Source organism: Paroedura picta, chromosome 5 (assembly GCF_049243985.1).
Source record: "Paroedura picta isolate Pp20150507F chromosome 5, Ppicta_v3.0, whole genome shotgun sequence".
In the NCBI taxonomy this organism is placed as follows: Eukaryota; Metazoa; Chordata; class Lepidosauria; order Squamata; family Gekkonidae; genus Paroedura; species Paroedura picta.
The window spans coordinates 97,528,577-97,541,045 of NC_135373.1; the positions used below are offsets into that span (position 1 = coordinate 97,528,577).

General features: G+C 42.0%; 1 protein-coding gene across 4 annotated transcripts in view; it reads left to right on the forward strand.

The window, feature by feature from the left end:
• Positions 1-682: 682 nt before the first annotated feature.
• IFT56 (intraflagellar transport 56) overlaps positions 683-12,469 on the forward strand; it is a 36,632-nt gene continuing 24,845 nt past the window's right edge. Inside the window, exons 1-8 of one of the 4 annotated variants that reach the window (XM_077339285.1) lie at positions 683-828; positions 1,107-1,244; positions 4,971-5,063; positions 7,942-8,056; positions 8,567-8,616; positions 9,426-9,571; positions 11,724-11,895; positions 12,217-12,291. In XM_077339285.1, coding sequence (XP_077195400.1) covers positions 1,107-1,244; positions 4,971-5,063; positions 7,942-8,056; positions 8,567-8,616; positions 9,426-9,571; positions 11,724-11,895; positions 12,217-12,291 — 789 coding nt within the window. In that variant the 5' untranslated portion in view covers positions 683-828. The other 3 variants (XM_077339284.1, XM_077339286.1, XM_077339287.1) reach the window with 3 other exon arrangements.

A 12,469-nucleotide genomic window follows, 5' to 3' on the forward strand; every position in this document is an offset into this window, starting at 1 on the left:
AGCTCCAGTAGGCCAAGAAAATGGTGCACACCTTCCCCAGTATTGTGGCCTCACTCCAAACTGGGAGCTTTTGTGACAGCAATATAACAATTAAAACTAATTTGGGAGAGCAATTCATGGATCTCTCAGCACTTTGGCTATTTTGACCCACAAAAGTGTATGTTAATACATTACTATGCTTAAATCAGCTCATTTTGCACAGAGAGTTTAGCTTAATCACAACAGGAATGCTAGCAGATCTTAGATTTGAGATGGCAACCTCATTCCTTATTAGGAGATGGCTCCTAACTGAGTGCTGAAACTGACTAGAATGTATCTAATTAATACCCAACGGAAAAAGAGGAAGGAAAGAAGCAAGCAAGCTTGAATGGCAAGTCATTCTTGATAACAAGATGTTTTTCTGGATGAAACGGGTAATATGTTTGGTCATTCTGTCTGGTCAGTTTCAGCACTCAGTTAATTTGGAGTAAAGCCATAACATTAGAAATTAGGAGCCATCTCCTAATAAGGAATGCGGTTGCCATCTCAAATTTAAGATCTGCTAGCATTCCTGTTGTGATTAAGCTAAACTCTCTGTGCCTATTACATACTTAATTTTAAGCGCTATAAAAACAATCCCAAAACTGCGCCAGCCTTACATCTTAGCCTCGCGCTTTGACCTATTGAAAAACGGGGAAGGAGCTAGTGCTGTCTGCCGAACTAGGCCTGGGCTTTCTCCTCGCTGCCAAAGCAATGCGGCGTCCCGCCCCCACGACATCGTCAACGTGATCGAATCCCTTCGGGCTGAAAAGCGAAGAAAGGCGCTGGGGTGGATTCGGCAGCGGAACGGTGAGTGTGGCTGCCAGTTGCCGCCGGTCGTTATTTGACGTCTCGCTCTCTACACTCGCTCTCCTTCACTGCCCCCTCCCGCCAGCGTGGTTGCTAAGGCAACAGAGTCCTTGGCGAGGCAGAAAGGCGGCGGCGGCGGCGGCGGCGGCGGGGATCGGGCCTGCGGGCAAGATGGTGAGGGCCCGCGGAGGCAGAAAGGGCTGTTTTTCCCGAGACCAGGAGGGACGGGGGAGCCCCAGATGCCCCACCTAACCGCGCTGTCTCTGGCTCCTTTACAGATGCTTTCCAGGCTCAAACCCGCCGTAGGGGCCGGCCCGCCGCTGGGGGACAAGCGCAAAAAGAAAGGCAAGCGAATTCCTCAGCTGGAGGAGTTGCTGACCCAGCGAGATTTCACCGGTGCTATCGCCCTGCTGGAGGTACCGCAGATAGGAATTTGGATGACTCAAAGAGCCGCTCTTCCAGATGCCATCTGGTCTCCCTGTGTGTGTGTGTGTGATGGTTTCGATAGATACGTTTACACCGTGCAAATAGCCAAAGAGGTTAAATGTTGGTAATGCCCTGCTGTTAAGATGGAGATGGGCATCATTGGAACTCTCTGTTCTGTTTTTAGTTCCTTCAGATTAGAGCATCAACCAGTATTTCACCCCTAGGCTGCTGTCCTGTGTATCCTGTATATACTGGGACAACAACAATTGAGTCCAATAGCACCTTTAAGATCAACAAAGATTTATTCAAGGTGTGAGCTTTCCAGTGCAAGCACTCATTTTATGTTGTGCTACTTCAGACCAACATGGCTACCCACTTGAATCTGTGTATACTGGGGTTAACTATGGATAGTTAAAAGTTTAGACCACTTTAAAAGCTGTGTTCGGCTTATTTATTGCTTATTTTCTTCAGTGTTTTCATCCCATCTTTCCTCCAAGGAATTTGGGGTGGCTTTTGTGCTTCTCCCCTCTCACAGGTAGGTTATGTTGACACACTGCAGCCCCCATAAGATCACCCAGTGATTTCATGTCCTAATGACCCTGGGTCTTTTATTTACAAGTCTCATATTCAAACCACTATACATACTGACATAATTCTGGTGGTTGCTGAGGGTCTATAATTTGGAGACTAAAAGGGGCAAGACTTTTGAACCAGAACAAGAAAATACATCTGAAGAAATGTGTGTGCACATGAAAGCTTATCTTGAATAAAATTTGCTCTTCTTAAAAGTGCCACTGGATTAAAACTTTGTTCTGCTCCTTCAGACCAATATGGCTATCCACCTGAATCCGTACTCTGATTAAATCAATCAGTAGGGTAGCTGTGTTAGTCTCCAAAAAAAGGTCTTGTAGCACCTTAAAGCCATCACAGTTAACAATCTTTTTCTTCCTGCTACTTTATATCTCTCTACGTACCAAGTCTTCACTTTGTGCATATAGCCCATATAATCTTATGCTACAGTTTAACAGTATTCAAGGAGCTACAGATTACAGAACTCTTTGCTTTACACTCCTACTTTTACCATGCTAAAGACGAATGTGTTAGAATGAAATGTGCCACTTCAGACTGCAACAAATTCTGTCTTTGAATACATGTATGCATACACAACGTCATCATATGAATAAAAAACTAGTGCAGCTGGGAGAAAGCTTTTATCAGCACTCACTGCTTGCCCCCCCCCTTTCTTTAAAAGGTAGCTTTTAGAACATGGGAGCATTCCAAAACGTAAATGATCGACTGAATCAGATCATTGACCCATGTAATGTGTGGGTTTAAGCAAAGTTGTATCCTTTTAGATATACTGACATCTAAGTATATTGAAAGAGCCTCTTGTGGCGCAGAGTGGTAAGGCAGCCGTCTGAAAGCTTTGCCCATGAGGCTGGGAGTTCGATCCCAGCAGCCGGCTCAAGGTTGACTCAGCCTTCCATCCTTCCGAGGTTGGTAAAATGAGTACCCAGCTTGCTGGGGGGTAAACGGTCATGACTGGGGAAGGCACTGGCAAACCACCCCATATTGAGTCTGCCATGAAAACGCTAGAGGGCGTCACCCCAAGGGTCAGACATGACTCGGTGCTTGCACAGGGGATACCTTTACCTTTACCTTAAGTATATTGATGGGCTTATAAAATGTGTGTGTATATATATACACATGTGTGTGTATATATATATATATATATATATATATATATATATATATATATATATATATATATATATATATATATATATATATATATATATATATATATATATATATATATATACACATACAGACACTACACTGCTATTCATCTGTGTCCTGCTTTCGATTACAGGAGCACGCCAGAATCTCAGGCAGATATTTTTGCAGAGGGTTTAAGAGGGTGCTATATTGTGATAGACAGTAAGTGGCTAGTACTTTGATCTGGTCTGTAGGGGATTCAAATGGAATTTTAAAGAGAGTGGCAGTTAAGAGCAATGAGAAATGACAATAGATCAGGAAGGAAGGCTAAGGGAGTGAGAGAATCAAGAAAGATCCCCATTCAAACCTGGGGAAATAGCTCCCAGTATCCCTGTCAAGTGGGAAAGGAAGGATATTGGAACTCTGTGAATGTATATACACCTAAGTGCCTGTGAGACAAACTTGTACTTGTTTGTTTTAGAAGTTTATTATTATTGTTGTAGCCATATGCCATAACATTCTAGCATATTCACCAAAATATAACAGTGCACCTTCCAGAACAGAAGAGTTAAAACATTTTTTTACATAACAGGATAAAATGTGAAAGTTTAAAACTACAATGGTAAGAAATAAATGCATAAATTTAAAAAAAATCCATCTTGACCTGGAATTACAATTTAGCCAAAATTCTTGCAGAATTAGCAGATAGTAATTTCTTCCTTATACTTATACTTATACTTATACTTATACTTATACTTATACTTATATTTATACTTATATTTATATTTATACTTATATTTATACTTATATTTATATTTATATTTATTTCCTGCCACTCCCTAACCAGCTCATGGCGGGTCACAATGTCTTAAAAAACCCATTAAAACTCCCATTAAAAGAAAAATCCGATTCCCACCCCCTCTACAAAAGGGGGTTAGAGAAGGAGGTCCAACGATGTTCACTTCAAACCCTGGGGGGGGGGGGGGGCGATAGGTCTACCTCGCCAACCCCAGCCTCAACCATAGACATTTATTGATAAAAAGATAAAGTAGGCACTTGAGGGTAACAAAAGGGATAGGATCATCCAATAAAAATCGATACATTCCTCATCTGAGCTGGAAATATTTACAAGTTGATTCAGCTGTTTGCTTCAAATGGACCCATCGAAGGAGCAATGCAGAATGTAGTGTGCAATACCTTCCACTTATTAAGGCCAAAGAGGCATTGTCCCACATGTATTTATTGAAATCTGCCCTGTAAATACTCTGAAGGCACACTTTGAAAACATGCACTAGTAAATGCCTTTCTTAATGTAACATTAAAAAGGTCAGTTAAGTAATGAGAGAAAAAAATTTTTTTTTTAATCTGAAGATACCACGGAAGTAATTTTGATTGTCAGGCCATACAGATATCACAAAGGGAATATTTTCCAAAAAGCCAATTATGAATTTTGCTTGAATCTCAAAGTTTTACAACCTTTAAAGAGGATAAGGCATATAACTGCAGAATAGGGGAACTGCAAACAGGGTCTGGCTTGTCGCCTTTTTTATAAATAGGAATCATAATACTTTGTTTCCAGTTGGAGGGAATACTACAGGTATGATGAATTTCCAAGAAAGTCTAACTAATATTGGGCATCACAAATGAGCATTTAGCTTAAATACCACTGGTGGAACCAGATTTTCCCTAGGAGTTTTATCCTAACTGTCAATTAGTTAACTACATTCCGAGGCCAAAATGGAGCCCAGGTTAGAAGAGAGTCCAAGTCTTTAATTGGATACTCAGAAAACATCTATTAAATCAGTTCTCTTTTTCTCTCTCTCTCTCTCTCTCTCTCTCTCTCTCTCTCTCTCTCTCTCTCTCTCTCTCTCTCTCTCTCTCTCTCTCTCTCTCTCTCTCTCTGTCAAACAATTAAATTTGTGAATTTCTATTAATCTCCTTCGTATGAGAAGGCTCGTAACAGAATAATTTTAATTCCTTTTTTTGTTTGTTGCAAGTTTAAGCGTCATGTTGGAGAACAAGAGGAAGATACAGATCTCTGGATTGGATATTGTGCTTTCCATTTGGGTGACTACAAGAGAGCGTTGGAGGTGAGGTGAGGAAATCCTGCTTCCTTTTGAAAGGAAACAGGACTCTGTTAAAATGCCATCACGGCAAGAAAGGAAAAGAGAGCATGTTGCATTGTACATTGAAAAGTACAGACCATTGTGCTATATCTTGTAATAAATCAGATTGAATTCAAGAAATGCATAGTTTTGCATCAGAGTAACATATTTGGAAAAATGAGAAATATATATCTATACTAGTATAGTATGTGCTTCTTCAATTTCTTTTGTCTTGGAACATCCTGCAAAAGAATGGGAGTGACCCAAGACTTGAAGGAATTTTTAAAACCCAAGTATTTCTATTAACTTTCATTGGGGTCAGTAGTTTGCGTTGAAGTTTGAAGATATGCTTATCTATGTTTAGTTAAGATGTAACTCTTAACCCTGGATAAGGGCTGGGGAGGGGGCTGTGGGACTGTGTACTGCAGGGGTCCTCAAACTTTTAAAACAGGGGGCCAGTTCACTGTCCCTCAGACCATTGGAGGGCCGGACTATCGTTTTTTTAAAAAAAAAACTGAACAATTTCCTATGTATACTGCACATATCTTATTTTGAAGATAAAATGAAGAAGCCTCACCAGTGCCCATATTGGTGGAACTCCACTTTTATTTCAGGCTCAAACTGGTGTGGTATGGGAACCGGCACAATTACAGAGTCGGTGCCTCCACCACCATTCCAGTTCACACTACCCTGTGCAAACTGCACTGCGATTTGTGAACTCGCATAGGAATCTGATTGCATAGGTGAGATTAAGACCCATGCAATCAGATTCCACTGCAGGAAAAAAGAAGGCACATATGCCTTTTTTCTTCCAAATTTAATGTGAGTTCAGCCATACAAGCACATGGCTGAACTCGCACTGCTCAGAGATCACAACAGTGTGAACCAGGGCTTACACAGCACACAGCATACAACATCATACACAACTGAATAGCAATCAGAATATAAATGCAGTTTGGTGTAGTGGTTAGGAGTGTGGACTTCTAATCTGGCATGCCAGGTTCAATTCTGCACTCCCCACATGCAGCCAGCCACCTTGGGCTCACCACAGCACTGATAAAGGCTGATCTGACCGAGCATGAATCTCAGGGCTCTCTCAGTCTCACCCACCTCACAGGGTGTCTGTTGTGGGGAGAGGAAAGGGAAGGCGGCCGTAAGCCACTTTGAGTCTCCTTCGGGTAGAGAAAAGTGGCATCTAAGAACCAACTCTTCTTCTCCTTCAGTAATCTCAGGGCTCTCTCATCCTCCCCTCCCTCAGAGGGTGTCTGTTGTGGGGAGAGGAAAGGGAAGGTGACTGTAAGCCACTTTGAGACTCCTTTGGGTAGAGAAAAGCAGCATAGAAGAACCAACTCTTCTTCTTCAGTAATCTCAGGGCTCTCTCAGCCTCACCTCCCTCACAGGGTGTCTGTTGTGGGGAAGGGAAGGGGATTGTAAGCCGCTTCAGATTCCTTCAGGTAAAGAAAAGCGGCATATAAGAGCCAACTCTTCTTCTTCTTCTACTGTCAATTAAATTGGGTTTCCTACTCCTTCGCTGTCTGCAGAGCTGGATTAAGTTCCCATGCAATAACACTGAGCACTGACCATTTGCATTTCCTCTGAGCACTGACCATTTGCATTTCCTCTGAGCACTGACCATTTGCATTATCATTGTTATGCCACCCACCTAGAAACCACCCCAACCAACTAACCAACTTCAAAAAAAGGCTCTCCTTATGTTAAAAAAAAATCCTAATTGTTTTAACGTGGTGGGGGGGCGGGTCTCTCTTCGGAGGAAGGCAGCAAAAAGAGCTTGGCAAAAGAGATCCAACAGGAAGGTAGGGGGGGGTAAAGATTAAAATCCTTGCAAGAGCAGAGTTCTTCTAAGGCAGCCGCTGTGCGCTGCAGACCCTGCGCTGCGTTGTAAACCTCATTTTCCTGTTGCTACTCTAAGCTCAAGCCAACTAACCAACTTAAGAAAAAAGGCTCTCCTAACGTAAAAAAAAAAAATCCTAGCTTGTTTTTAACCTCGATCAGGCAGCCGCTGGCTTTGCACAGGCACACTCGTTATCCCTCCAATCACGCCAGAGACAGAGGAAGAATGAAGAGACGGAGAAAAGGCGGGACTCAGAGATTGCAGCTCAAGTTTCACACATGCGCACCGCAGGGAGTCGGCTGCTGACAGGCGGCTGGAGGGAAAAACACCCGGCGGGCCAGATAAAAATCGTCCGGGGGCCGGATTTGGCCCGCGGGCCGTAGTTTGAGGACCCCTGGTGTACTGCCTCACACATTCTCACATGGAACTTCCCTGTCTTCTCCCTTTTGCTCTTATGCATGACTTGTTATGATCTCTGATATTGACCATGGTACATTTTGCAGTTTTGGATTTGTAACCCTGAGTTTTGCATCAATTATGCAATTGGATTTAGACCTGTTTTCAAAAGACTTCTGTGATTATTTAATCCTTTTCAACTTTCTGGGTCAAAATTTACTACACAAATTTGTTAATCTCTTGGTGTCTTGGGATCCTGATTAGTCAGATCTGCTTCAATGGATGGGGAATTGTAAATTAATGTAATTCAGCAGTGCTGAGTATAAGCTATGAGTAAGAAAGTTTCCCCCTTGAAGATCACAGTTCAGTCATTAATGCACTAGGTAATCTTGAGAAAGCTGTTTTCGGATTCAACTTTTGAGCTGTAACTAAGCTGATCTGTCCTGCAGATTATTGTTATTATTTCTGTGAAAATGTATCTGGGCTTACATATCCTGCTTCTGGGAATTATCATTGCATGATATTTGAACGTGGAAGCAAACAGAAATATTACCTGTACTTATTTAGATCTGGTTGCGATACAATGAACATTTCAGGAAGGTTTATTTATTTCAGGAGTATGAGGCTTTGACCAAACGACCTGGCTGCAACCCTGATGTTTGGGTGAATCTAGCATGCACTTACTTCTTCCTTGGGATGTATACACAAGCTGAACAAGCAGCCTTGAAAGGTGAGGTGGTAATGCAAATAGTTTTGTAGAGTAGCTGTGTTGGCTTGCAGGAGAATAGATAGTTTCAAGTCCAGTAGCACAGTGGTCCCCAACCTTTCTGAGGTTGGGGACCAGCAGGGCATTGGGGCGCGGCCCGCGCGGGCCATGCCCACGCATCGGCCGCGCCCGCGAGCCGCGCCCGCGCATCGGGCCGCGCCCCGTGAGCCCACACGGGCGCGGCCCGCCCCGATTCCCTCTCCCCGCCCTGCCGCAGTAAGATGCTTCCTGGGCCGCAAGCTTGCGGCCTGGGAAGTTTTTTACTGCAGGGGGGGGCGGGGAGAGGGAGCCGCGGCCCGCAGGTTGGGGACCACTGCAGTAGCAGATTGAAGACTAACAGGATTGGATGGGTAATGTATAAGTGGAAATACAGGAGGTATTCCTGAACTAATTAACAGCATACAGTTCTAAATATTTGTAAAACCCAAATATTGATATAAGGTTTGCTTTATATTTTTCTGGGTTTGTTTTCAGCTCCCAAAAGTCGACTCCAAAATCGTCTGCTATTCCATTTAGCGCACAAGGTATGTATATAGAATCCTAGAAGGGACCTCCAGGATCAGCTAGTCCACCCTCTTGCAGAATGCAGGAAATTCACAACTACCTGCCCACCCACAGAGACCCCAATTCCATGCCCAGATGATGCCCCCCCATCAGAATCCCTGGCCAGTCTGGCCTGGAGGAAATTCACCTCCCAAGCACCAACACAATTTCTTCTGCCCACCGACATATAATCTGCCTAAATTCACAGAATGGGAATTTTTTTTTTAAAAAAAAGAATAACTACAGAGTACCTGAAATATACTGAAATGTTTCCCTAGCAACAGGAACACACACACCCCACGTGCTTCTATATTATCTTAGATTCTGAAAGGTCCAGTGGTTGAGGGGGATCTCATTTGTTTAAGCACAGGAAGAACTTTATCTTTATTACATATTTATCCCACATTTCCTTGAAAGATTACATGGTCTTTTCCTCTCCCTGCAAGACTGGTTAGATAGACAGAATGTCTGTCTCAAGGACACACTGGAAGCTTCATGTTGGGAAGGGGGATTTGAACCTAGATCTCTCCAGCTCTAGCACAACACTGGCTTTCAAATATGTCAATGGAAGCAGTAGACAGACTAGTGTTGCTGGGCAGGCACAGGGGCTGGTACAAGGACCCTAAGGGACAAGTTTTCTGTATGTAACTCCTGAAGTTAGTGAGCAGAAAAGAGGGATTTTAGGAGAAGATAAAACAGTGCCCCGAGGAAAATGTTACTGGAGAATAACTGCAGCATGTGACTATTTAATTTCTGTGTGTCAGGCATCTATATCTTCTTAACTATATAGTTTGGTGATGAGAAGAAACTGATGAGCTTCCACCAGAATCTGCAGGACATAACAGAAGATCAACTCAGCCTAGCATCTATCCACTATATGCGATCTCACTACCAAGAGGCCATTGATATCTACAAACGCATACTTCTCGATAATCGGTTTGGTCAACTTTTCCTCCCCCCCCCCTCTCTGCTTAATACTGTATTGGTGGCAGTATTTCACTGGAGAAGACCTCTTCCAGGTTTTGCCAGTACTGTTAATCAATTATTGCTAAATTTCCGTGAATAACCCTTGGCAGTTGCTGCATTGAAATACGCTTGTTCATTATAAAATTTACTGCTGTGCATCTCATAATTTTTTTAACTTGTAATCTCCTGTACTGAGACTTAAATTTTCTTGTGATATTGCATAGTTTGCATGTGGAAACCCAAGGAAAAGGGCACATCAGGGCTGCTATTCTAGATATGTTACATAAATATACATTGGATTGGGATGTAATATTATTCAAGGTACCCAGTTTCTTTTCTAGATTTTGGTGACCCAAAGGAACTGTATTAATTCAAACACTAGACTACCAGCATCAGTCATTAGTTCTTTGATCCACTAGTCTGCAATTTCCCTTAAATTAATGTTGTGCTTTGTTTAAAAAGAAATACACATGCAGTGAGAAACACAGAGTAGCATTGAAAGGCAGTATATAAAGGAATAAATTAACTAAGAGGAGATAGCATAAAGAATGAGGGACAGTCACAGGAGCAAAGAAGAAAGCAAGTGTCTTCAAGATTTACTCTACAACCATGGAGAATGCATCCTATAATGTTTTACAACTAAAACAATAATGTGTGAAGTAGAAGAAGAGTTTTTATATGCGGCTTTTCTCTACCCGAAGAAGTCTCAAAGAGACTTCATCTTCCCTTTCCTCTCCCCACAACAGACACCTGTGAGGTAGGTGAGGCCGAAAGAGCCCTGATATTACTGCTTGGTCAGAGCAGTTTTATCAATGCTGTGGTGAGCCCAAGGTCACCCAAGTGGTTGTATGTGGGGGAGCACGGAATCAAACCTAACTTGCCAGATTAGAAGTCTGCACTCTTAACCACTACACCAAGCTGGCTCTCCTAACCACTCTGCTAACAATTAAAACAAGCTAGCATAAGTGACCCCCTCCCATAATGGTTGAACATTTTTATCCATTACCCTCCCACATCACACCTTCCAGTAGAAGTCACTAAATTGATTTGGTGACCAAATAATTTATGGTGTGGGTTGCCAGTGGTCTGTAGGGCAAGATTAACAAATGATTGCTGGATTACATGCGGAGTCTGCCATGAAAACGCTAGAGGGCATCACCCCAAGGGTCAGACATGACCCAGTGCTTGCATAGGGAATACCTTTACCTTTTTATTGTAGGAGAAGCCTGGAAAGGTAGAATAGGACTCTGAAGTAATTTGTATTGCTTCCCCCTTTCCTTCTCCTTGAGTGATTCACACCTATGCCTTCTTATTATGTCTCCTTCAGAAGGGCTTATCATAGTTGTTTGAGGGATAAATTAAGGAATTCAACAAGGTATCAGCTTTTAAGGGAGTGCAGGAGCTTTGCTCTAGGAAAGTAGCAGCAAGCACAATTTTATATAAATGACACATTGTTCCTGTGTATGAGAAGGATTTTTCTTAGAACTTCTCACTAAATCTAAGAATCTCAGAATCTTGTCATAATGACAGCTTCTTGTATCAGTTTCTTTGGATGTTTCTCTCAGTCCCCTAACAATTCCCAAACATGCTATTTTCCTAGGGACACCTGCATTATATCTGCCTCACCAAAGCCCCCTGAGCCAAATGTACCTGTATGTACAATACTTTCCTCTTAATCTGGCACAGCCTAACTACTTAACTAGTGTCCTGTTTTTCTGTTGCTTCCCAGCCTCCCCATCTCCCAAAGATTCCACAATGCCTTATCGGCTGATGCTGTGGAATATCTATATGCTCCCACATCGGCAGGGATTTGTTGCAACGCCTGGAGGATGGAACGAAAGGAACAGTTATCATGTGTAGTTTATGGAACCCTTTTCTAATCCATCCTCTTTTTATGGCATTTATTAATGCCTTATTATATTATAGCGCTGGCTGAAACAATTCTACTGATGGAACATGGTGATAGAATGACTTATGCAAGATCACTTAGGCAACCATATTAGGAACCTTCTGCTTTAATGCTATAATTTAACTGATGTTGCTGCCATTAAAGTTAATGCAGGCTTTTAAAAGTACAATTATTTTAACACTTGTTTAACTAGTTTAATGTTTCATTCTGTAGGGAATATCTGGCCCTCAATGTGTATGTAGCCTTGTGCTACTACAAGCTGGATTACTATGATGTCTCTCAAGAGGTGCTAGCCGTTTACCTTCAGCAAGTTCCTGATAGCACTATTGCTCTTAATTTAAAGGCCTGTAATCATTTTCGACTCTATAATGGGAAGGCTGCTGAGGTATGTTGTTTTCCTCTTTGATATCAGTCTCTCTTGATATGAGCTTCTCCCACTCTTCAAAGTTGTCTGTGACTTTACTTAGCACTTTGATTTCAGTATTTACTTTACTAGCTATATACATATACACTTAATTGTGTGAGCTTTTTGGGGGGTGTCTGAGTGTATATTGGCATTTCCAACTGTTTTGACATGTTTAACTTGAAACAAGTTAGTCATATAGTATTTAGGGTACAAAAGATAGACAATAGTGTGCTTCCCTCTGTGTGTAGCCACTATACTGTTACTGTCTGATTTTTTTAAACATTTCTTTTAAACTATAAGGCAGAGCTCAAGAGTCTGATGGACAGTGCTTCAACATCATTTGAGTTTGCTAAAGAACTTATTAAACACAATTTGGTGAGTAAATATTGTGAACGTTGCAAACTTATATAATGTAGTTTAGAGATGTCTCATTTGCATAGGCTGGAGATCATGTGCTTTCATTCATTTGCTGAGACTTCAATTTTTTTTCCCCTTCAACTATCACAACTAGCATTTTGGAAAAGTCCAATTCTGAAGGTCCCTATGTTTTTTT